The 24,340-nt window shown below is 35.8% G+C and overlaps 1 protein-coding gene across 1 annotated transcript in view; it reads left to right on the forward strand.

Moving 5' to 3' along the window:
* gpc5b (glypican 5b) overlaps window positions 1-24,199 on the forward strand; it is a 41,202-nt gene extending 17,003 nt beyond the window's left edge. Inside the window, exons 7-9 of the mRNA XM_016574941.1 lie at window positions 3,157-3,277; window positions 9,511-9,649; window positions 23,548-24,199. Coding sequence (XP_016430427.1) covers window positions 3,157-3,277; window positions 9,511-9,649; window positions 23,548-23,738 — 451 coding nt within the window. The 3' untranslated portion in view covers window positions 23,739-24,199. The remainder of the gene's footprint in view (window positions 1-3,156; window positions 3,278-9,510; window positions 9,650-23,547) is intronic.
* The last annotated feature ends 141 nt before the right edge of the window (window positions 24,200-24,340 follow it).

Raw genomic sequence — 24,340 nt, forward strand, 5'->3', positions numbered from 1 at the left:
AATATTGGTTTTGCTTTGTTTCACAGAACTAATCGTTGCCTGGGTTGCGTACGTATATGTGGGGCAGAGCTATCAAAATAGGGGCAAGACCCTTTTGGGGTAGGGGCGTGTTTGTTTTGGTGATTTCAAATATCAACATTGGCGACCAGAAATCACTTACTCTGCCTTTAAGCTTGTTAGCCCCTGTGTGTGTATATATAGTCCTAGTGTTTCACTTGGGTTGTGTCAGTCGCCCAACCCAACCAAAATACAACCCAAGTGCCCGCTGGCTGCGGAGCTTGCGCCTGCAGCCAGTACCATCTCGGCCACTAGACCTGTCTCACGGCATAGAAGATGGGCATCCAGTGTGGCAACTAACGCATGCATAAAACAGTATACAATACAACAAGTGCATTTCATAGAAAGGTCTGGCTATGAATTACTGAAATAAGTCCTTTCCTATGGGCAGTATGTGTCTGTTTCAAAGTGACTTCCAGTGGGGTGAGGTGAAAACCATTGGGCCATAAAAGCTATGTAATCTGGCTGAGGTGTATTGGCTGCCATTGTAACCAGTGTCTTGGGTGGTCGTTCACAGACATCCCGGCACCCAGTCTGATTGTTGGGTGAGGGGGTCTGTTTGATTATTTGTTAAATATAACAAATAATAACGTGTCTGATTTGTCCATTCCTTACACTACAAAGACCGGGCCAACACAAAAGGGGAACTAACAGACACAATAGGAACAGGGAAAACACCAACACAGGGAATATATAACAAAATCTAATTAATTCAGTTAATGTAGTTCATTTAATGCTGACTGTACCAAAACTGAGAATCATTTATTAAAGGGGTCATATGATGCTGCTAAAAAGAACATTATTTTGTGTATTTGGTGTAATGAAATGTGTTTATGCGGTTTAAAGTTAAAAAAACACATTATTTTCCACATACATTCAGTGGGACCGCTTTTAATTTCAAATAATCAGCTATTCAATGGATATTTGAAGCCACTGATAGACTTGTAATGTCTCATCAAAAATGCAATACGCTCAAAGAGAAGTGTGTCATGGAAATAAGAGAAATAAAGAAGACTATAGCAGCCATTTCAACAGTCATGCTATAGAAAATTTCCATAAACATTTCTGTTTGTAATGATCAGAGTCTTAAGGTTGGCTGTATGTTTATTGAAACACATCGAGCAGATTATTTCCTCTTTAATTATGCGCATATGGAGCACATTTGGCTCACCGAAGAAATGAGCCGGTAAAAGTATCCACAGACAGCTCATTCTTCTTTTAAATAAGGCACATAATCCGCTCCTCTCATGTAGTGAATACTCACATATTTCATTTCTACCGTACCTGCCGTCCAAATGCATTTACTCCTGACAGCTAAAATGCACAAACCAACAAACAAGTCTGTCTCACATCGGTTCCTAACAAAGTGCTTCCACCTTGCAAAGTGAGCCGTGTGTTCGGATGCTGTTTGGATGCAGCATGAGGTGTCTGGGGTTATTATTTATTCACTTAAGATAGCTGTGGTGAAAACAGCGGGGCAATTCTCCCACAAGCATTCATTTATTAATGCGCATGCACACGGCTGCATTATTCTGCCCTCCTGCTGTGCTTTATATGCCCCCCACTGTTAACCCTTTGATCCGTCTGTCTGACTGTCTGTCTACCCGTCTGTCTCAAGGACACTGGTGCTGGAAATAGCTTCTGTGTGATAATCTAGCAATTGCAAAAAAAAAAAAAGGTTTTGCATAAAATGATGGACGTATGATGTTTACTCTTCATGATATGGAAATTTGCAATAGTTAAAAAGGGTGTTTCCGGTGTTAATTTACACACATTTTATCTCTTGATGAAAAGTTCCTTTATATTCAGTATTTTATGTCATGTCATATATTGAATGATTTCATTTTATTCAATTTTAATTTTAAAAAGAGTAGTGTAATGTGTGTGTGTGTGTGTGAGTGAGTGAGTGAGTGAGTGAGTGTGTGTTTGTGTGTGTGTGTGTGTGTGTGCGCGTGTGTGTGTACCATATTAAGTTTATATTTGCATTTTGGACCAGAAAGTTGCCACCTAGCAGCAACCACAACCAGCAACATTTTAGATATGATACATATTACGTTTTTAGGTGCCTTTTGGACATTTTAATTGTGGGCTTTAAAATTGGGTTCACTTGACTTGGACCAGAAAGTAACCACCTAGCAACCACATGGCAACATTCTAAATATGATACATATCATATTAAGTTTTATGTGAATTTTGGACCTTTTACCTGTGTGGGCTTTAAAATTGGGCACCTTTGACTTGAATCAGAAAGTAACCACCTAGCAACACCGTATCAACAACATAGCAACATTCTGTCAACCATCATGGCAGCGAGTTATGTTGTTTTCTTCACAAAATTATATTATTGTCATTTACTTCTATTCAAACTTTTTTTTGGTGCTCATTTTAGCCGACAAAATCCCTGCAGCTTTGCATGCTTGTAATCTATCCACCCTACCTCCCAATCATGTCTGTATTTAAAGTTCATCCTCTGTGCCTAATCTAAGGTTAACCTAACTGCCCTGCCTGAGCTTGACCCATTGATCTTATAGGCTGCTGAACATGGCACTCTGACAGTCGCTATGGCAACCAATGTTGAGATGTCCCCCCGAAGAGTGAAGATTGAAGACCTATCGAGACCTTTTCCTTAAGTTTGCTTCCTTGACAACATCCTTCATTGAATAGCATTGTCAGAGATCTATAAAATGTCTTTATCGTCATCCTGTCTGAATGTGTAGATATCGCTTGCTTGAATACTGTTTAGTGGGTAAGCATGTTGTGTGGCTTGCCTTGGTTGCACTGACTTGGTCTTTGTTGAAGGACGCCCTCCATCCGCCTCCTACAACATCTCTAATAAAAAGGTGCAGGGTCAATACCTACATTTGCAGCACAGTTGTGTCTTCAGGCTTCACCGCAGGCTTCATAATTAATCATTTATGTGGGTGAAAAGGCTGTCTGAACATCCGATCAATCCTTGGGCCTGTTTCTAATAGATGAGCCTTGAGCATTCCCTGCATTTTTAGTACTCCAGAACTCAGAATTGGGAGATCATTATCATCAGTCCAAAGAGTGCTTGATTTCTGTACTGGTAACTTATCTCTTGATCTGTTTCCACCGCAGTTATACAGGTCATGTGGTGGGGAATGGACTGCAAGCCCAGAGACACAACCCAGAGATAAAAGTCAGAAGTGCACATCCAATCCTGGTCAACGTTAAGGAAAAGCTAGAGCGCTTCAACCAGGTAGGTCCAAAAACACCCATCAGAACATCCATCCTCCCACATTTGACCCAAAACATAGGTTTTAACCCTAACCCTGACCCACTAACCTTAAGCTCAACAAAATCGTTGTAGTACTCAAGCCGGGTGCATTTAGTACAGTTTTCACAATAAGTTTGCTGAGATATTGGGGACAGCTTTGAGGAATTTGTACGAGATTGTTTTGGACATAACCAGCTTTGATCGTGTAGGGCGAACATGCATTGTGCGATTTCTGATAATCAGGACGTCCTGAGACCTTGAACACAAATCAGTTGAATTGACTTGAAAATTTCCTTGATTGTCCAAAATGTTCAGGTAAGGTTAAAGATGGTGGGAGCTCGTAATACACAATGCAAGCGTACAAGCTTTAACAATTTCCACCTGATTTCCTTTGAAGCGGAAAAAAAATCAGTTGGGACAAGTCAATTGAATCAATTTAATTGGGACAAATCGATCGAACTACAAGTTAAAATCATGCATGTACACCTATCTTTAGTGACAAGCTTTACAATGAATCTTAGGTAAGATCTTAAGATCTGACAGGGTATGAAATTTTTGGCCAGAGTTCTGCAGTACAACTTCATACAATGCTCCTACAACGACCGTCTACCGTGGAACCAATGTGTACACAGCAAGCGCTTGTTTGGGTTTTCATGGTAATTTTGCTTGTCAGTGAGGATGTCAAAACACAAATGATAAGTCAATGCTGTCAGTCGTGACTTAAGTTTGCTAAGATGAACTGTATATCCTAAAGTCAAAAACCATTAATACTCTGTTTCATCTTTAACCAAAGTCCATATCGTACAATCTGACAAATAGCAATCAGATAGAAAAAGTACAGCTATGGCTTGCGTGTTTCTTTTTATAAAACTGTCCATTAATGTTTGCTTTGTGAGCCAAAAAGAAGACATTAAGAACCGCCAGAAGCGCTAGTTTCAAGCTTGCCCACCAAACAAAAATAGTCCAACTCAATGCCAGCGCACATGTCAAGAGTGGTGAGACGGTGTCATTAGTCCAGGGTTTTCTCTGTGATCAGACTGCAGCAAGATCAGACCAAGCATCCTCAGCGGGAGTGTTGAAGACCTCCTTGGCATGATGACAAAGTCTGTCGCTACTGCAGCTGCATTTGGGAGGGGACGGAGGGCAGCTCAGTTGGCCCTCTGGAAGCCATTTTTTAACGTCTTTCATTGCTCCATTAAAACCAGACGTTTTGGTTCCACATTATGTCCAAACCCGACCAAGCCCTGGCCACATTGCTTTGCTGTGAGAACTTGTGTCACTAGCAGGCAAGAAAGCTGGGAAAGTACAGTAGATTTGTGTCAGGGGTTGAGGAGTAGGTCACTTTGAACTTCTTGTGAACTATTCCCATTATTTCCTTAGGTCTCCAGCCCCTGGTGAGGTCTTGCAAGGTTTTTTGCTCTTTTGCTTGACCTGTGGTAGTTTTTAGTGGCTGATTGGTATTTAATTAACCTATCCTGTGTAAAACCTGATAGGTAAAATACGTCATTGGTGTACAACTAATGGTAATGCATATAACCTTGAGACTCTTGCAGATGAAATCAGTTATTGATTGGATCTTGAAAAGTGGGCATGAATGAATAGATCCTTGGACGTGGTTTTGGGGATGGGTTGGAACATGTACTAAAAACATAGTATTCTTGCTATATAGCAGTAAAACTATTATGCTAGCATGCTATTCTAAATTCAGCCATATTCTACGCAAGTATGTGAATGCAGATGCTTCTAAGTTCGTCTGATTGATTTTATGCTAGTTGATAATGCAACGCTAGTACGTTTTATCTATTTCCGCAAAGGGTGCTATAGCAGGTAGCTATTAGCATAAACTTTTCTGTTTTGTTTTTCAGGTTAACTATTGTCATGCTGGAGAATCTTGCTAAGTCAGTTAGCTAAAATGCTAATGTTTTTATCAAGCGGCAACCTCCCGCTCTCTCTTGTGATGCCAACAAGGAAGTGACTTAAACTGTAATTCATCAACTGGCCGCTAGAGGCTGGCTGCAAAAGGGAGTCAATCCCATAGACTCCCCATGTTAAAATGCCCAACTTTAAAGCAGAAAAAAACATGTTTACAGCCTGGTTCAAAAAATGATTTTGGTTTATATAGCTAATTTTGCCCTTCATGACAACTGTGAGGGGGGTGAATTTTTTTATAAGTCATCCGTTTAAATTATATTAAGCCTTAAAGTTCTGCATAATTAAGGGCGTGGCCACTTGAGTGACAGGTGGATTGCCGCTGCTGTCACCACCGTCGAGCTAGGTGAGCGTGGTTTCAGCAACCGGCTCCCGCCTTTTTGTTCATTTTCGATTATCCGGGAGTGATGCGCGGTGTTGCGCTGCCAAGATGGCGACGGCCGGCTCTGCCCACTTTAGGCTTCAAAAATGCTCTTCGGAAATCTACGGGTGACGTCACGGACACTACATCCATGTTTTTATACAGTCTATGAAAAAATTACTTCTTGAGTTTTTTTATTAGCCATTTATTTGTCTTGTTTTCAAGTAAAAACATTTTCAAAATCTTTAAAAAAAAAAGATTTATTTTAGAAGTAACACTGCATAAGATATAAAGACTTGTTTTCATAGATTATGTCTTGAATTATGTGTATTTTCTTTCTTTCTAAAAAAAATAAATAAAAAAATCTGCCAGCGCAGTAAGACAAAACCCACTTGTATAGACTCATTTTATGAAAAAAAGTCTTAATATTTTAGGCATAATTTCCTTTCGAGTAAATTAATCTTGTTTTAAGGATCTTTAGATATTTTAACTGGAAGATTACACAGAAATACTCCTTAAGAAAAGGATTTGTTTTGCAGTGTTCTGCATGTTGTTGCCATTACGGATCCTTTTCAGAAGTCTTTTATATGCAGCCCATATAAAGTGTCCTGAAAAGCTAGGACATGTGTTGGACACTGAATAGTACAGAAAGTGTGACAGGATATCATGACAACCTGACATCTTAAGTGTCACTTTATGCCTTCAGAGGTGTGTGAGATCTTCAATCTGATGACCTCTAGCACTTTTCAAGTAGCCCCAGTCCGTCTCTGATCAAGGCTTATTGAGAAATTAATATTGCACTGCCGTGTCCCAAGAGTGAGTCATCTAGCGCTATAGGGAAGATTTATGCGTCTCATGGTTGAGTTTGCATCAAAGGTCGTCATTATTTTTTTCTCCGAATCTTCTGTGCATCCTTAGCTTTGAGCAGACAGTGTGATATACTCTTTGCATAAAGCTAAGTAATTTATGAGGCCTCCCTGCAAAAATGGCGAATGAAGAAAACCCCAGGCTTGACTTACGCAGCTCTTTAAGCCGAGATGTGTCAGGGAGGGATGCTAATGAGTATGAATGCCTTCATAACCCGCTATCTAATGTAAACACACATCAACACACAAACACTAACAACACATATAACACATGCAAGTGGATTCGTGCATCATATTTCAATGCAATCTGAAGACATCCAAATCCGTGTTGTTCAGTAATTGTTATGGATAATTCACCGGTAGATTTTTGAAGGGTATTTTTTCCATTGCCAAAATAGTCGAAAAACACTACGAAAGCACCATAATAGTAGTCGACATGACTTGTGTGCTATATTTTGAACCTGGAGAATTTTAACTTTTGATTTTTTTTAATCAATTTAAATTTCTGTACAATAGTGTTTAAATGTTTGATATACAGTATGTGTCCGTTAGATCGGACTCTTACCAGACATACACAAAAATGTTATTTAAACTTTTTTTTTAATTTCAGTTAGTTGCTAAGGCAACATTTCTTATTTTCATTTTAAGTACTAAAATGACTAAAATTGAAATAAAAAATAAAGCTAAATAATCAAAAACAAAACATAAACGAATAAAAATGACAAAATTACTAAAACTCAAAAATGAAATGACAGTGAAAATATAAAAATAAAAGCTAATTAAAAAACTAATAATAGTATGTCAATAATACTAAAATAACACTGAATGATAGTATGATTATAATTGTCGCTTTAAGAGGCAGCAGCTGTAATTCCTTTGCAATACTGTGTGGATGTGTCATATGTGGATGAGTTATTGCTCTGTTTTTCTGCCCCCTGCCAAACGTGCCTCGGTATCGCTTTCCTTTGACCATTAGAGGTGTATCTCAGTCCAATTGATGAGCCTGTTGTCAAGGAGACACGGTTTGGCAACAAAGACCTCCAACGCATCCTATTGATCCGTTTACATGAATGGGGTCTTAAAACTGCCACAGATATTAGGGAATTTGTTTATGACTCGGAAAATCCTGCTGCAGAAAAGCAATCTTTTGGAGAGCTCTGAATATTAATGTACATGCTGTTTCAGATGCTATGTTTGATCAATCGCTTAAAGATTTTAGTATGTGCCCTATTTTGCACTGCAGTTGATTGCATAAGAAGTGGATGTGCTCTGGAGTGAAGAGAAATGAAATTTTATATGAAATCATTATGTCAACTGGGAAATGTAACTTTTTTCAGAGATAATATTCTCACTCCATAGAATCCTAAAACAGGTTTGTTTTAGCCGATCAGAAACGCTTTGTGCCTGTCAATCATTTTAGTTTGCTGACAGGTCTTTTAGGGGCGGGGTTTAGGAGAGGAGGTGGAGAAAATGCCCACTTTTGACAAGCCAATCAATATCAGAGAAATAAAATCAAGCCCTGCCCTTCATTGTTTTCTCATTTCACTCAGAAATATCAGTAAAATAGGTTTCAAATGCATTTTATGTAAATTTTTACTTGATTTCTTTATCTAGGTAGGAACATTAAAATGAAATGAAGACAGAAACTGAGGTATTTTAATAAAACCTTATGACTCAGCGTGGAGGACGAGAGGTCTTTCTTTAATTGTTTCTTCTCTTGTGACAAACAAAACAATTAAAAATTTAATGTGCAGCTAAACTGAATAATGAACCAGGCAGGGGAAAAAAGAAAGCACTAATAATTATGTTGCTATTTTATCTAAATAGAAGGGGGTGCATGCGCTGGAGGAGGACAGTCTGTTCTGTCTGTTGTTGCCATAGTGTTCGCCTGATGCATGGCATAATTCATTATACGGCGGTTAATTAACAGTCCCCTGGGGGACGTTTTCCACAAAGTCGCTGTGGAATTTAATTGCGTTGTGTTCCTCCGTCTGGGAGAAACTGAATGCAATTGCCAGGAAATGTAATTCAAAGTGTGCTTGAATATAGTCAATGAAATCTGGCAATATTCTTCATTGTTCAACATTTTTATGTAAGGGTTTAAAAATATATATATATGTTTTTTAAATAGAATTTAATAATTACATAAATTGAGTACTTTGACTAATTCTAAAAAAAGAATTAGTACTAAATACTAAAAAAAAAAATCATACTGTACATTATAATGTTGCAGTGCCTAAAATGAAAATAATTATCTTATCGGCAAGAAGTAAGTTTTTTGGTCGCTTAGTTTCTGTTTTTGTCTCATCACATTTGGTTGCCCCACCCACAGTGAAATCTCATTGGTCCACAATCTTGCTCCACTGAATATTAAACATGAGTGTTGTTCTGATTGGCTGTGATTGTCACAACTTCTAAAAAGTTGCTTTGCACTTCTCTGTGCTTAAAAAAAATAGAAAGTGAGACAGAATATGAGATCAGAAATGATAGTGGAGCCAGAAACTAACTTAGTTAAGATGTTATGAATTACGCACTCTTGCGATTCCCAGAGCTGTTTTTCTAAACAGTTCTGAAATGCCCCGCAACTGCACGTGTTTAATATTCTCTCGCTGAGAAAATGGAATTTGCACTTGAGTGGATCCATGTTTAGTGTGCTGGAATGCTGCTGTTATGAGCCTTGACGTCTTGCCTGGAAGCCTTTGTAGGAACACATGGGGCTATTTGGACGTGATGGGTGATCTGCACTCACTTACTCACTTCAGAGGGAGTCATTTCAGTAAAATTCCACTATTACAGCTTGTGAATTTGAGAACAGAGCCGCTGTAGTTGTTATGCTGCACCAACTGCAGCTTGTATCAGGTTGGTCATTGCTAGAAAAAAAATGGAATAGTATAGTGTTAATGCTTTATAATAACTTCCGATTTGTATTTATAAACATTGCAAATAAACCAGTAGTTAACAGCTAATGATAGATAGATAGATAGATAGATAGATAGTTCTTGTGATGGAATCTCATAAGAATCTGTGTCTGCTGTCCTGTAATTGATGTTTTGTTACAGGAGATGTGGGGAGAGATGGGTTTGGGAACAGATGGTCGTGAGGATGTGGAGACCAGCAGTGGCGACGCAGCAGAAGGCAGTGGCGAGTGCGATGATGAAGACGGCTGTCAAGGATCGGGCCGCAGTGAAGACGAGACAGGTGAGTTCATTCGTCCCCTGCATCGCAGCTCAAAGACAACTGTCTCTGTGCGTTTACTTGATCTACAGTTCCCAGGAGAGACGGAGAGACATCAGTCTCATGTTGCTTAGAAACCCAGAGCCATTTACTGTCTCGTGTTTGTTTTAGGAGGTCGGTCTCTTCTCGTTATTATCACTGCCGATCACAACACGGCCATTCGGACTGATTTTGTTGCATTCAAATGGTCTGTTCCAGCTCTTGTGTGTCCAGATATCCAGTTCCTTATTTAAAACTGTAAATGTAACTTGCAGTAACTTTAATAAAAATTCTCAAAGGGCAGTATAAATTAATTTGCAAAAAAGTGTAAATCAAAGCTAATTTGAATGAGGTTTATATTAATAACAAACAAGCAATCAAACAAACAAAAACAATTTCCCAGTGTGGTATGAAAAATTAAGTTGTTTCAAGCATAAATCAAAACAAATTTGAATGAAGTTCATGGCAAAAACAATGAAAAAAGCAAACAATTTCCCAGTGTGGTAAGAAAAAGAACATTAAACATGTGGTATTAAACATAAATCAAAGCTAAACTGAATAACATTGATGTTAGAAAGAAAGAAAGAAAGAAAGAAAGAAAGAAAGAAAGAAAATTTTCCAATGTGGTACGAAAAATAAACTTTTTTTAAGCATAAATTCATGCAAAATTGAATGACATTTATGTTGAAAAGAAACAAACAAATAAAAAACAATTTCTCAGTGTGGGAACAAAAATAAACTTTTTAAGCATAAATCAAAGCAAAATTGAATGAGATTTCTGAGAAAGAAAGAAAGAAAGAAAAAGAAAGGAAGGAAGGAAAGAAAGAAAGAAAGAAAGAAAGAAAGAAAGAAAGAAAGAAAGAAAAAAAACTTTCCCAGTTTGGTAAGAAAAAAGAACTTGGTTTTTCATCTTTTAAACATAAAACTAAACAAAACTGAATCAAGTTTATATAAAAAAGGTTGCCAAGTAAAACCTTCAAAATTCAAAATACATTCTCTGAAAACCAGTCTTGTCTTACAAAAGTTTGCTTCTACAAAAAATAAACCGATGAGGTTGTTTTCAGTTTACTATATTATTTGTATCATTTTATATTACAGTATATTTTATCAATACATTATAACAAATGACAAAGCCAGATAGGTCTACTTTGCTATTATTCGTAGATCTGTGCTCTGCTCCACTAGCATGCTGGATGCACTCAGGGATTGGACAAAATAATGGATTTCACCTTATAATAGATTAAAAGAATTGTGTGTAGCGAGTTATTGCACCATTTTTCAAGGAGCGCCTGCTGTTCTTGTAGTGTGTTACTCAGGAGTCCAGCCTCGCTGCTGCTTCTTTAAGGTCATGCATCTTTGTCCACTGATCTCAGATGCATTTCCAAATAGCATCCCTGCTTTGAAATTTCTAGCTTTGTTATTGAGTCTGAGTAACCATGTGCTGATTCAGTTGGCTAAGGCTGTACTTTTGTGACAATATTCTGTAAAATCATTCCCAGATTAAATCCTTGATTAAATGTTTTTCTCAAACTATGGGCAATTTTGGCCTTTGAAATAGTAGAAAATATAGTCATATATAATACACACACACACATATATATATATATACCACATCTCAAATTATATATTGTGTTTATTATTTTTTTTAATAGAATGGCTAATTTAACTTGTTATGTATCCTAAATATATAAATAATATAAACATTTTATTAGCATTCTTTGGGAAAAAAAATAAGAGCTTAATTTTGAAAAAATATATCTGCAATAAATATCTCATTCATCTTGGTTTTCTTCACACATTTTAGTAGGTGTTGTATATAGATTGATTTTATTTTTAAATTATACATTTATTTTAATTTAACGTTTTTATGATATTTTTATTAAGTGCCTTTTGTTTTTATTTTAAGTATATATTTATTTTAATGTTATTGTTTATTTATTTTTTAATAACAGTTGCATTTAAAAGAGAAAGAATCAAAATAAACACTAAAAATTAAATGATAAAAAAATTAAAATGTATCATTTAAAATAGAAACAAAATATTTATTTTTCCATTTGCATTTCATTTTTATCAAGTGATTTATTTGTATTTTAAAAGTGTATATTTATTTTATGATACATTTTTAGTAAATGTTTTATTTTGAAAGCTTTTTTAATGTACTTATATATTTTATATGACTTTTTAAAAATATACCCATTTATATAATTTAATTAATTATAAGCATTTCATAAACTTAAAAACTCCTCACGAACCCTTGGAGTTTGCGAACCTCCGTTTGGAAAACCCTGACTTGGATTATCATAGTTTAAAATGTAATTACAGTATTTTTCTGATGGATTTCCATAGTTCAAGATTGTAAGCCTGAGTCTGGTAAAGAGTAAATCCATAAAGTCTAACATTAAATGCATTTGAAAAGTAGTAAACCTACATTTTTGTAAATAAAAATCAGCCCTTGATGAGTTGAAGAAACACCAAACAAAGAATAAATGACTCTGATCCGGCACCAGTTCTCTTGAGCATCTTTTGATTTCATGCTGAAATGAAGAAGCAATTTGACAATTGTCTTTCCCCTGTCACCCATGCTGACATTTTTTCAACAAGAGCTGCTGAGGAGGAATTACAGATGTTAACAATTCAAGAAAAGTTATGGTTACTCTTTTTTACACTTTTACCTCTTCAGGTAGCCTAGTTTTTTTATCTATTTTTCTTTTCCCAACACCAAATGCCCACCAAAATGAATTCCTGGCTCTGCTGTTTTAAATCCCTCAAATCCCTTGAGTTGATGAAAAACTGAATTGCTGAATGACAGCACGTCTCATCCGGGGTCACGGAGGTATAGTTTCCCCTACAGCAACCACAGAGCTGGTCACAATCAATCAATTATTCATTTGGCAGGAAACGGTTCATTAACAGAGACCAGAGCGTTATGATACCCACCGCTTCATCTCCCTCGTCTTTCTCTTCATGCTCGATGTCTCTGTCCAATGATGCTGAGATAGGCACACAGACACAAGACGTGCAGTTCGCATTGTTTGTTTTCATCAAGCGAACCTCGGCGTAATTGACCGTGACTACGACACACACAAATAAGCATTGCTGCAGTTTCACCTCGGCCTCGGATGGATGGACACCAAAGCCGAGGTCTGTTTTCGGGTGTGCTTCCGAACATGGCACGGGAATGTTTTTTTCTTTTTTTGCATGCGCCTCCTTTGAGATCCATAAAATTCCTCATTGATCGTTTCCTGCAGAACCCCAGAGATTCAGATCTGAGGCGTTTGCAGTCGCTGTCTGCGTCAATAATGTTAATAGAGCTCGTTGAGGATGGAAACTGTCGTGTTTAAACTCAAAGCCTGTTTTCTTGAACCGTTTCCCTGGTTACACTCAAAATTATTGTGTTTGGAGTCGAGGTGGGCTTTATCTTTCAATCCATGATGCTTAAAATTTGAAGCAAATATCAGTTTTGTTCATATTTGGGGTTAAGGAGAATGGAAATGGGACATGTTGCAGGCCAGACTCGAACCTCATGAGCTCATGTCAGAAGCATGTGGATAGCTTATGCATAATTGCCTTTTTAAACAATTAAATAAAGAAATAAACATCAAGAATTAAGATTAAATAGGATATGAATATGTGAAGGAAGCGGAATCTTTTTTGTAACTGGTCACATAAATGTTTTCAAAATTTTTATTCACCTGTGTAGTGATCATGTGATGTCAGAAATGTAGTTTTAAAAAACTACAACTGTTTAATGTAGACTCATTTATATGAGGTCATTGAGGCTGCTTGCATAATAATCGTAAGAGAGAGAGAGAGAGATCTTAAACCATTTAGAACATTATTTAATTTTTTATAAGCATTATATATTTTTTGAAATGTTATTATTTATTATTGATTTTCATTATTATAATGATTTATGTATAAATTTTAAATGAGATTTATTTATATATATATATATTTATATATTGATATATTAAATAAATAATATATTATTATAAATAAATAATAATAACATTTCTGTATTTTATTATTATGCTGTTTTTATTTGTAGTGTGTGACATGAATTTTACTATTTTATTATTTATATGTTATTAATAATTTTATTAATTGAAATATTTTTTCTAATTATATATACACTGTATATAATTTAGATTTTATATATTTTTATTCTTTATGCATACATTTTTAATTTATATATAATTAGATATTATATGTAGTATTTTAATATAATTATTTACATTTTTCTTTTATTATGTTTTATTTTTATATATTATATCTATAAAAATTGCCAGTGATGTTTAAAATGGTTTTAGATGGAGTATAGCGTGTCACACCATAGGACACACCACGGGGCCGGGGCCAGTTTATCTGTTTTCTTGTTGATTTATTCCACTTTTGTCCCAGTTTTGTCCTTTCTCGTCCGTCAGTAGACCTCTGACTCTGCAGTGCGCGAGGGGGATGTGGTGTTTAAAATGTAACTCTATCCAGTTGTTTATGGAACCAGAGTCTGATAAGCACTTGCTGAGGCTGTAACCTCCAGCCAAATGAAATGATATCTTATCACACCAGTGTGTGTGTGTGTATGTGTGTGTGTGTGTGTGTGTGTGTGTGTGTGTTTACTGTTTGTGTCCCCACATCTGCATTGTGTGAGCTTACAAAGCATAGAAAACAAAGCCAGTAAAACTATCTATCTATCTATCTATCTATCTATCTGTCTGTCTGTCTGTCTGTCTGTCTGTCTGTCTGTCTGTCTGTCTGCCTGCCTGCCTGCCTCTCTAAGTGGGTAGTTCCACAATTAGTTCTGGTACTATGAAAAGGTTCCCGCGGTGCGAAACGCGGTGCGATATCTATCTACCTACCTACCTACCTACCTACCTACCGCTCTCTGTCTGTCTGCCTGCCTGTCTGTCTGTCTATTACGGCTGCACGATATATCGAAATTATCAAAATATCGCAAACGTACAGTACATAACACGATATGCATATCGCAACGGCATGCTTTATCTGAATTATTTTAATAATAGGCTATTTCAAAACTTTGTGAAAAGTCAAAGTGTTAAGTCGACGCATATAGCAGAGAATAGACTGGACACGCGACTGTTACTTACGTGACTTGCTTGACGTTAAAAAGAGTTATTAAGTGCAAGAAAACAACTCCTTGCGGTCTCGCGCTGTCTGCTGTCTGACACACACCTGAAGCGTGCGCACAAGTAGCCTCTCGGACAGCGTGTGATCCCTTCAGTTTTCTTTTGCACCTTATTACTCTCAAACGGTCAAATACACACACAGTTATGTCAGAATGCCTGTCTTGACAAGTATTCATGTAAACACAGTCCGTTATGTCTTAAGTAGGTCTGCACAATTAATCAAAATTGAATCGAAATCATGATTAAATAGTCTAGTTTAGTGCGATTATGAAATCTTGAAGGCTGTTATGCACAGCTTGTCAGTGAAGTATGGCTCTGTGATCAATTTTACATTACTTATTTTTTAATATTTTATTATTATGAAAAATGTATGTTTACATTTATACATAAATGTATGCAATATTTTTTATTTAATATGTAATAATGTTTATCCAATATGCATTATTACATATTAAATATTATGTAATAATGATATTATTTATTTCATATGTTGAATATATATTTTTATATTTTGTAAGTAATTTTTTATATACAAATATATGTAAGTATATATTATTTCTCCTTTTTTCAGATTATTTTTGGGCGTGTGCATTAATTAGGACAATTAAAACAGAGACAGGAAGTGATAGGAGAGGAGAGAGAGGAACAGAATCGGGAAAGAGGTCGCTGCCGCCCACAAGGCAATGACTCTAATTTATTTATATTTTCTAATCCATTTCCAATTATATAGCATTGTGTGTGTAATATTCTAAAGCATAGACCACATTACTACTTTACCAATGCCAGATCACAGGTGTAGGGTTGAAATTTTAGGATGATAACCGAAAGGTTGTAGGCTTGATCCTTGCAGGAGGATCCATGAAATTTCACCATGACGCCCTTGAGCAAAACACAAGCCCGGGTGCCAATAGAAGAGTCAAAGCCAAAATGAAGGTCTGGGATTGTGCTGGCCACCAGACGGTCCTCCAGTGTCTCCAGCTTTCCTTTGATTAATTAAGTGACATCTACACCCTTGCTATTGAATGGCTGTTGTTGAGAGTGAACAAAGGCTCATTACTCAATCTGCTAACTCAAGAGCTTAGTGAAGAAGATCACTCCAGCTTAATATATCAATTAATGCTGTTAATGTGCACGGATGAATTACAAAAGCAGCGGTTTGGCTTGGCGTTGCACTCAAGCGGGTATGTGTTGGGTCTGCTGCCGCACGCGTGTCCCTTGGGAACCGTGGCTTGGGTAATGAAGGACTCATTACTGATTCAAGAAGGACTGCGAGAGATACCTTTACACCCCCAACCTCAAGCCTCTAGTGAAGGTCAAACAATACCAGAGGGGTGGGTGTGTGTGTATGTGACCCGAATTTGTCTTTTATGCAGATGATTGTCAGTTTTAGCACGACGGTATGCAAATCGACTCATTTTAACTCCATAATATGAGTTTTAAAAATGTGAGCGGTATTTAATTTTATCTATTGGTAATTGATTGGGTTGTGAAAAGTCAATGATAAATGTCAGAATCGACATAAAAGGGATTCATAATGTCAGGTGACAAAGTCATTTTAGATGTGGAGTTTATTTATTTATTTATTCATTCTTCTCAAACATTGAACATTGGTACACAGAGTGCTCTCAAGCAGTACATGTGACAAATTATATTTTTATCATTTAATATTTGAGTTATAATTTTATATTATTTTTTGTAATATTTTACTTATTTCTATTATATATAATAATTATTATATTATATTATATTATATTATATTATTTAATGGAGAATCAACATACGAAGTACAAGAAATTCATGATGCCATGGAAGAGAATGTTTTTTATGTATAGTACATAACGTGAATTTTACAACTTTATTATTAATTTTTCTATATTTGTTTCATGTCATATTATGTATTGATATTTATATATATATATATATTTAGATATAAATGCAATACATAAGTAAATATAATGAATAATTATATTTAAAGGATATTGATATATTTAGATATTAAGATATTATTCTATTTATTTTAAAATAATGCGCGGGCACACACACACACACACACACACAATATCATAAGTACAATATCATTAATATGTAAATATCAATATCCTTTAATATAATTATTAGTTTTATTTATAAATAATTCCATCTGCAAAAGAAAGCCGGAGCAGATGGAGCATGTTGGTCAAATATTACAAACACTTTTTTTTATGTAAAATAATTTAAACCAATAAATAAAGACTGGAAATTGATTATAATTTCATATTGATTAGAAAGATCAAAAGATGTTTGTGTATTGCAATAATTTAGAATTTTTGTCTCTTGAAAATGGTGTAAATGTAAACGTCTACAATACAATACAATACTATACAAATATATTACAAATAATGCAATACTAATACAAACAGGTCCTGGATGAATTGCAAAGGAAAAAGTTTATTTAAAAACCACTACTGTTGTTTGTTTGGCACATACCGGCAGTTGCACTCATGTTACTGCATTGGCATTCATGCGTGTCTGGGTTCGTAATTATCAGATTATTTTCCCAGAATCAGACATCGGAGCGGGCAAGCTCTGACAGTTTGGTAAACTCTGATTAAGGTGACCTCATCTCCTGCGAATGTGCTGTCGTCTGTTTGTCAGCACCTGCTTCTTTCTCCTTTTTTCAATAAATCCCTGTTTTTATATATTACAATCACAAAAGGATTGTTTTGGACTAGATGTCAGCACAGCTAATGCTAACATAATTCCAGAGCCATTGGTTTTCCTCACCCTTCCCCCAGCAACACAGACGGCGAAGAGGGGAGGAAGATTAGATTGACTCCCAAAGGTAAAACCAGTTTCCACTTCCAGCTGTAGGAGATTTTCCGGCGTTGTGTCAGATAGAGTACGTTTGCTTACCTTTAGCCCCAGTCTTAATAAAAACATTGTTCCTTTGACAAGGTGTTGGCCATGTCAGTGTTCAAAGGCTATTAGATCAGGCTTGTGTTTTTATTTGTTATATTAAGTCGTGCTACTTCGTTTCCCGCCTTACAGTTTATGGCGGGAAACTACGCTAGTGCATTAGCTACATGGATCCGCCTGTTTTTTCACAAAATTTATGATGCCATTATTCTTAGATTTTAATCTGGATTTGAAATGCATTATGTGAACATTAACTTAACCAACAGTTTTGGCGATTTTAGTATTTTGTAGTATTTTCCCATGCATGACTGTAAATACCCAGCTAACAGGGAACGTTCTCACAACTTTTTTATCGTTATATAAATGTTAGGACGAAAAGTTCTAAAAGTAATGTTTATGGAACATTCTTATAACATTAATATTTGCTATACTTTCTCATAATGTTGAGAGAAAAATGTTCTGAGATCAACATTCTTGGAACGTCCTTATGATGTTATGTGTACTCGAGGAACCTTCTAAGAAACTTTTTTTTATATCCTTTAAAAAACGTTATAATTAAAACAAGAAAACTGGACATTTTAACGTTTTTAGAAAACGATAAATAAACGTTCAAATAACGTTATATTATGGGTAAAAATAGCTAATATTTAAAGGGGTCATATGATGCGATTTCAAGTTTTCCTTTCTCTTTGGAGTGTTACAAGCTGATTGTGCATAGATAAGATCCTTGAAGTTGCAAAGACTAAAGTCTCAAAACCAAAGAGATATTCTTTATCAAAGATAAGACTCTGCCACGCCCCCCTAAAACGGCTCATTCTAACACGCCCCCACATATCTACCCCACTATGTGGAAATATTTGCATAATCCCGCAAAATGTGCAGCCAGTCACAATGCACTGGGTCAGCTGGCCAATCAGAGCAGACTGCACTTGTCTGAAGGAGGGACTTTGTAGAAAACGAAGCGTTTGAGAGAGGCGGGGCATAGAGGACCTACAATAATGTACAGTATTTGAAAAATAATGTGTTTTTTGAACATTAAAGCATGTCAACATATTCTGTTACACCAAATACACAAAATAATGATCTTTAAAAAAGCATCATATGACCCCTTTAAGAAAAAAAAAAAAAAATTTATACAAATAATTTTTGTAACCTTTAAATAATGTTAAAATCATGACAAGAAAACTGGACATTTTAGAACTATTTTGAAATAATTATAACCTAAATTTGATACTCTGGGGCGTTTACAAGATGGGCTAGGACTTTCAGCGAAGTCAGGCTTTTTGAATGTAAAATTTATTTACGTATTAACCCTATTATCATTTTTTACCCCAGCTCTAAACACTTTTCGGTATGTGAACATAGTTTTATATTCTCTAGACACCTTGATTATAAAGGAAGCTGAATTTGTAGCATCTGGCTGCATGACGCAGTGTGCGTCTGGCATTGTTGGTAGGAGATTATATTTCCACACCTGCTTCTCCTGCCTTTAGTTTAAAAAAAAATCTAAACTAAATGAATGAATGGAGATGTTTTGTCTTCTTTCTCACAAACATCAAGAGTATTGGCAACTGCCAAGTACCGCACATAATTATACCCACTTTGTGGGTGGGCAAGTTAACAATAGTGTTCTGTCTGCTTTTAGACATTATGTCGATCATGGAAAACTCATAATTAAACAACTGAATGCAGCAAAATTAATGAAAGTCATAATTCAGTTTTAATGTAATTTTTTTTTAAGCCCTAAATTGTGTTGCTGTCATTTGTTATTCAGGGTTATTTGATTCAGTATCTTCATTTAATGTCTGGGGAAGAGGTACAATTAAGTTCCAAGAAACAAAATATGTGCTATATATATATATATATATATAGTAAAAGTTATATATATATAATGTATATATAATGAATAGGTAAATAGATGCAACGTTTTCATAACTTAATGGGAACATTACCAAAATGTTCTTAGAACATATTTTCATTTCCTGAGTTGTTGAGATAAACTTGAACTATGTAAAAGTTGCAGAGTCCGAGGAGCTGTCTTTTGAAATGCAAAATGAGTTAAGGACAAGTAAAAGTCTTGTAAGTCTTCTAGACTTTTTTTTTCTCGTTTGTCATTGTTTCTCGGCTGGAAGTTGGCAAAACTAGTCCAAAGCGAGCCTAGCGCACACTTCACTGTCATGATAATGTATTCAGTCTGTTGGCTGTGTTCTGTGAGGCGTTCAGTACGGTGCTCTCCACCGGTCTCCGCTGTCTAGTTTCAGATCTCTGCCATCTCGGGAGTTACCATGTGACCTGCGGAGGCTTGTTCCTGCAACAGCTAGAGGTTCATGGGAAAGATTCAAAATGCAATCATTCTTCCTGTCATGTGTGGTCATGCTTCACCTGCGTGTTTGATAGACAGAAGGTAAACATGGTTTTACGGAGGCGTAATTATACTGTTTGCCTTAGTCTTACGAATGAGCGGCCACATGCAAAGCAATTACGGATCTAGGTACGTTGTGGCGTTGGCGCATGTTGGCATTTATCAACTCGCTGAGTGTAGAAATTGTATGCATATTTAATATCCCTCTGATAAAAATGTTAAACCTGAGATATAGCCATAAAGATGTCTGTCAGATTTTTGACTTTCAGTATAACATCTGCTCCACACTGCAGCTTATTCAGACCAAGAACTGCCAGTAAAACAGTAATATTGAGAAAGTTTATTGCAATTTAAAATAACTGGTTTCTTTTTTAATGTTTTTTTTTTATGTAATTTATTCCTGTGATGGAAAGTGTCACATGATCTTTCAAAAATCATTCTAATATGCTGATTTGCTGCTCAACATTTCTTATTATCAGTGCTAAAAACAGTTGTGCTGCTTAAATTGTTTTTTTTTAAATCGCGATACATTTTTTTCCAAGATGCTCAAAAGAAGCATTAATTTGAAATAGAAATCTTTGTAACATTATAAATGTCTTTACTGTCACTTTTGATCAATTTAATGCATCCTTACTTAATGAAAGGATTCATAATATTATTTATCTTGTTTATATGCTGTTATGCAGTGTTGGTTGCTTTCAGTGTAGAGGTGTTTGATTATCAGTTTGAAAAACAAAATGATCTAAAATCCTGCACAGTACTCATTTTGCTATATTCATACTTACAGTATTGATATTAGGCATTCAGAAATGTACATATTGCCTCAAACACCATAGCGACTTGCTACTGCTGTTTCCAGAGGCAAACGAAAAAACAATATGCTAAATAAGTAGATTCTCCAACATTCTCACTTTCAGCATCAGCAAGAATCCTCAGTTTCACACGACTGCTACATATTTAGTGTGATATTATACAACAATTGTGATCATTCCTACACATCTTTCCTGTCAATGCCAACCAGCCTGCAGGCGTTCGCTCTTCAGTCTGATACAAATCAGATCCATTTACCGTTTTAATTGGCATCAACAGATCTCCTCGCAGTGATTGCGAATAAATGAACTCTTTGTGTATTGTACACATGGCACAATGGCTATTGTATAAGAATCTCAGGTTGGATTTCACTGGGAACAGGTGTGACTGTTGTTTTCGTCTCGCCTTGCCTTGTTGCGTCTGGGTCGAATTTGTTGCAAAATTAGGTAAACGGATGCCTCTGAAACATCAAACCGTGAATGTGTTTGTTTGGGCCCAGACATCCTCGCGTTAAGTCATTTGTTTGTGTCCGTATGGACACTATGCATCATTTCATTGTGAAACGTTAATGTGTTGCCGTCTGATGGTTTTTTTTGTTCTCGAGCGCGGTGGCTCTCGGCTCGTAGCCTGGTGCTGATATATGGCCCTGCTCATCTGCTGTGCAATGCACATATGTTCAACCAAGAACATTATTGTGTGTGTGTGTGTGTGTGTAGATGCACAAAGATGCATTTGTCACTGTAAGCACAATGGATTTGCTCCCGAAGTGGTCTTTCTTTTGTCGAAGGATTGATTTTTTTGTTGTGCACTCATAAAAATAAATATTCAAAAAATGTGTTTTCACAGCGTTGCCATAGAAGAACCATTTAGGGTTCCCCAAAGAACCGTTCAGAACAGTTCTTACAAAAGGTTCTTTATTGGCATTGATGGTTCCATGAAGAACCATCCATGGAACCATTCCATTGCACAAAAGGTTCTTTATAGTGGAAAAGCTTCTTTAGATTAAAAATGGTTCTTTTATGAACTGTTTATTCAAAGAACCCTAAATGGTTCTCTTATGGCATCCTTGTGAAAACTCTCTTTTCAAACCTTTATTTTTAAAAGTGTAGATTATTCAAATGTTCTTCACATTACACTCATAAAAATTAACTTTCTTCATTGACCTCTCCACAAAGCATCCGTAGAACCTTTCCACTGCACAAAGGTTTTGCTATAGTGGAGAAAGGTTCTTTAGATTAATTAAATATCCTTTACACTAAGAAAATAGTAGTTCTTTCAAGAACAGTTCAATGAAAGATTCTTTGGGGAACCCAAAATGGTTCTTCTAGTCATTAAACTCTTAAAAAATAAAATGTTTTTTATTGCCATTGATGGTTCCATGAAGAACCTTCAACATCCATGGAACCTTTCCATTCCAAAAAAAGGTTCGTTATAGTGGAAAAGGGTTCTTAAAAATTTTTAAATCTTCAAATAAATTGTTATTTTAACAACTATTCACTGAAAGGTTCAGTGAAAATGGATCTTCCATGGCATCACTGTGAAAACCCCATTTTGAAACCTTTATTTATAGTGGAAAAATATTCTTTAGATTAAAATGTTCTTTACACTAAGAAAATAATGTTTTTTTTAGGATGAGGTTAAGAACAAATTCATGTGCGTACACAGGTGTTGTGAATTAGGCAGAAAGTTTTTGTGAGAAGTTTGAATGTGTGTATAAATATGAATAATCTACAGAATTATTAGTGAAAGAGACCCCATGTCTTTTTGTCTTTTATTCTTTGCAGAGAAGGTCAGCACTCATACAGAACAGTCTGCAGAATGTGACAAAGAAGAAACATTTCAGTAGGGTATTTATAGTGGCTGCCTAAGTGTCAACTTGCTAGGTTATATGCTATCTATTCTTTAAGCAAAGTGCTGATGATGAAGGCCACAGCCATATCACCCTGCAGCCCAAGACTAGTTGCCCACTGAAGCTAAGCAGGATTGAGCCTGGTTAATGAAAGGATTCATTTCTATTTTAAAAATCTTACACATGGTAGTGCATGTAAATTTTTTATGCTTATTTTTTCCTAATTTATTTAAATAAATGACTGTTACATCAATGATAACTCTTTATGTTTCTGGTTTCTGACTTGCTGATATAAATAAACTTATACACAGTTGTAGCAATGCTAATATTATGTTTTAAAAACTTTTATGTTTAAGTTATTTCACAAATATATTTCATTTTTACACCAGGGGATTCATTATTTTAAGGAGAGACCCCCCATATGATTGTAAAGCGCTTTGGGTGTACAACAATACACAATAAAGCGCTATATAAATGCATCATTCATTCATTCATTCAAGACAGGATGTAGATACCGACAAGATATGTAAATAATATCACAGATTGCTACAGAATCTGGTATGAGCCAGTTCTGCAGTCACTGGCAAAGAGAGGTTAAAACAGGGTCACTTAAGTATCTGAAAACCCCAAATGGTTCTTCTATTGCATCGCTACACCCTTAAAGGTCCTTTATAGTGGTAAAAGTTTCTTCACACTGAGAGAAAATGGTTCTTTGAAGAACTCAAAATTGTTCTTCTATTGCATCGCATTGAAAATCTTGTTTAAATGTGATATCTACCTAATTCTTACACATTTTGTTCATTTTTCTTACTTCTTCCTACAGTGCTCACTAAAAAGGAAGTCCATGTACGAATTCCACCACGGGAAGCCATTATCCCAATCCAGCCCCCCAACTCCAGACCCAAACCGGGTGCGCACAATAGTGGAGTCGTCCACATCCCAACCATCTCATCTGTGCTATTTCTTCAGCTCTTACTCCTAATACAGCTCCTTCTTTGGCCCGGTGGATTCTGACGCACAGTAAAAAGACTGAACGATTCAAGCATGCATTTGCACTAGGCCCTTAGAAGTCTGCACATTCATCTTCTGATCTCATCAGATGCTCAGTAAGTTCTCATGTCGGCCCCCCACAGGATGTGACTATTCAAAAACTGGTTATTCGTTTGCTCTGGCCTGTTTTAAAGGGTTTTATGTAGCTACTAAGTAGTGTAAGCAGACATAAATGTATGATCAAGTTACACCATCATTTCTTTGGTGGTTTTACTGTCATAATTTATAGTGCCGCCATTTTGAAACTTTATTGAATAAGGATTTACAAATATGTTTGTCTGGTTCAGTACATTTTAGAGTAACACATCACGTCCTGAATTCATTTACACCCTCCTGCAGGAATTATGTGGAAAGGCTGTTTTGTTTTTATAAATGTGTGAGTATTATTGTGGATTATATTCAAGAAAGAATGAGCAATATCTTAATTCTCCTGTATCACTATACCTGGGTGAATTTTACAAAGGTTGTATTTCACCCCAAAATAATATATATATATATATATATATATATATATATATATAAATAAAGAAATTATACTCAGTATATAATATGAGTATATTTTTTTT

The sequence above is a fragment of the Sinocyclocheilus rhinocerous genome, unplaced genomic scaffold (genome assembly GCF_001515625.1).
Source record: "Sinocyclocheilus rhinocerous isolate Xijiao unplaced genomic scaffold, SAMN03320098_v1.1 scaffold2578, whole genome shotgun sequence".
Classification (NCBI taxonomy): domain Eukaryota; kingdom Metazoa; phylum Chordata; class Actinopteri; order Cypriniformes; family Cyprinidae; genus Sinocyclocheilus; species Sinocyclocheilus rhinocerous.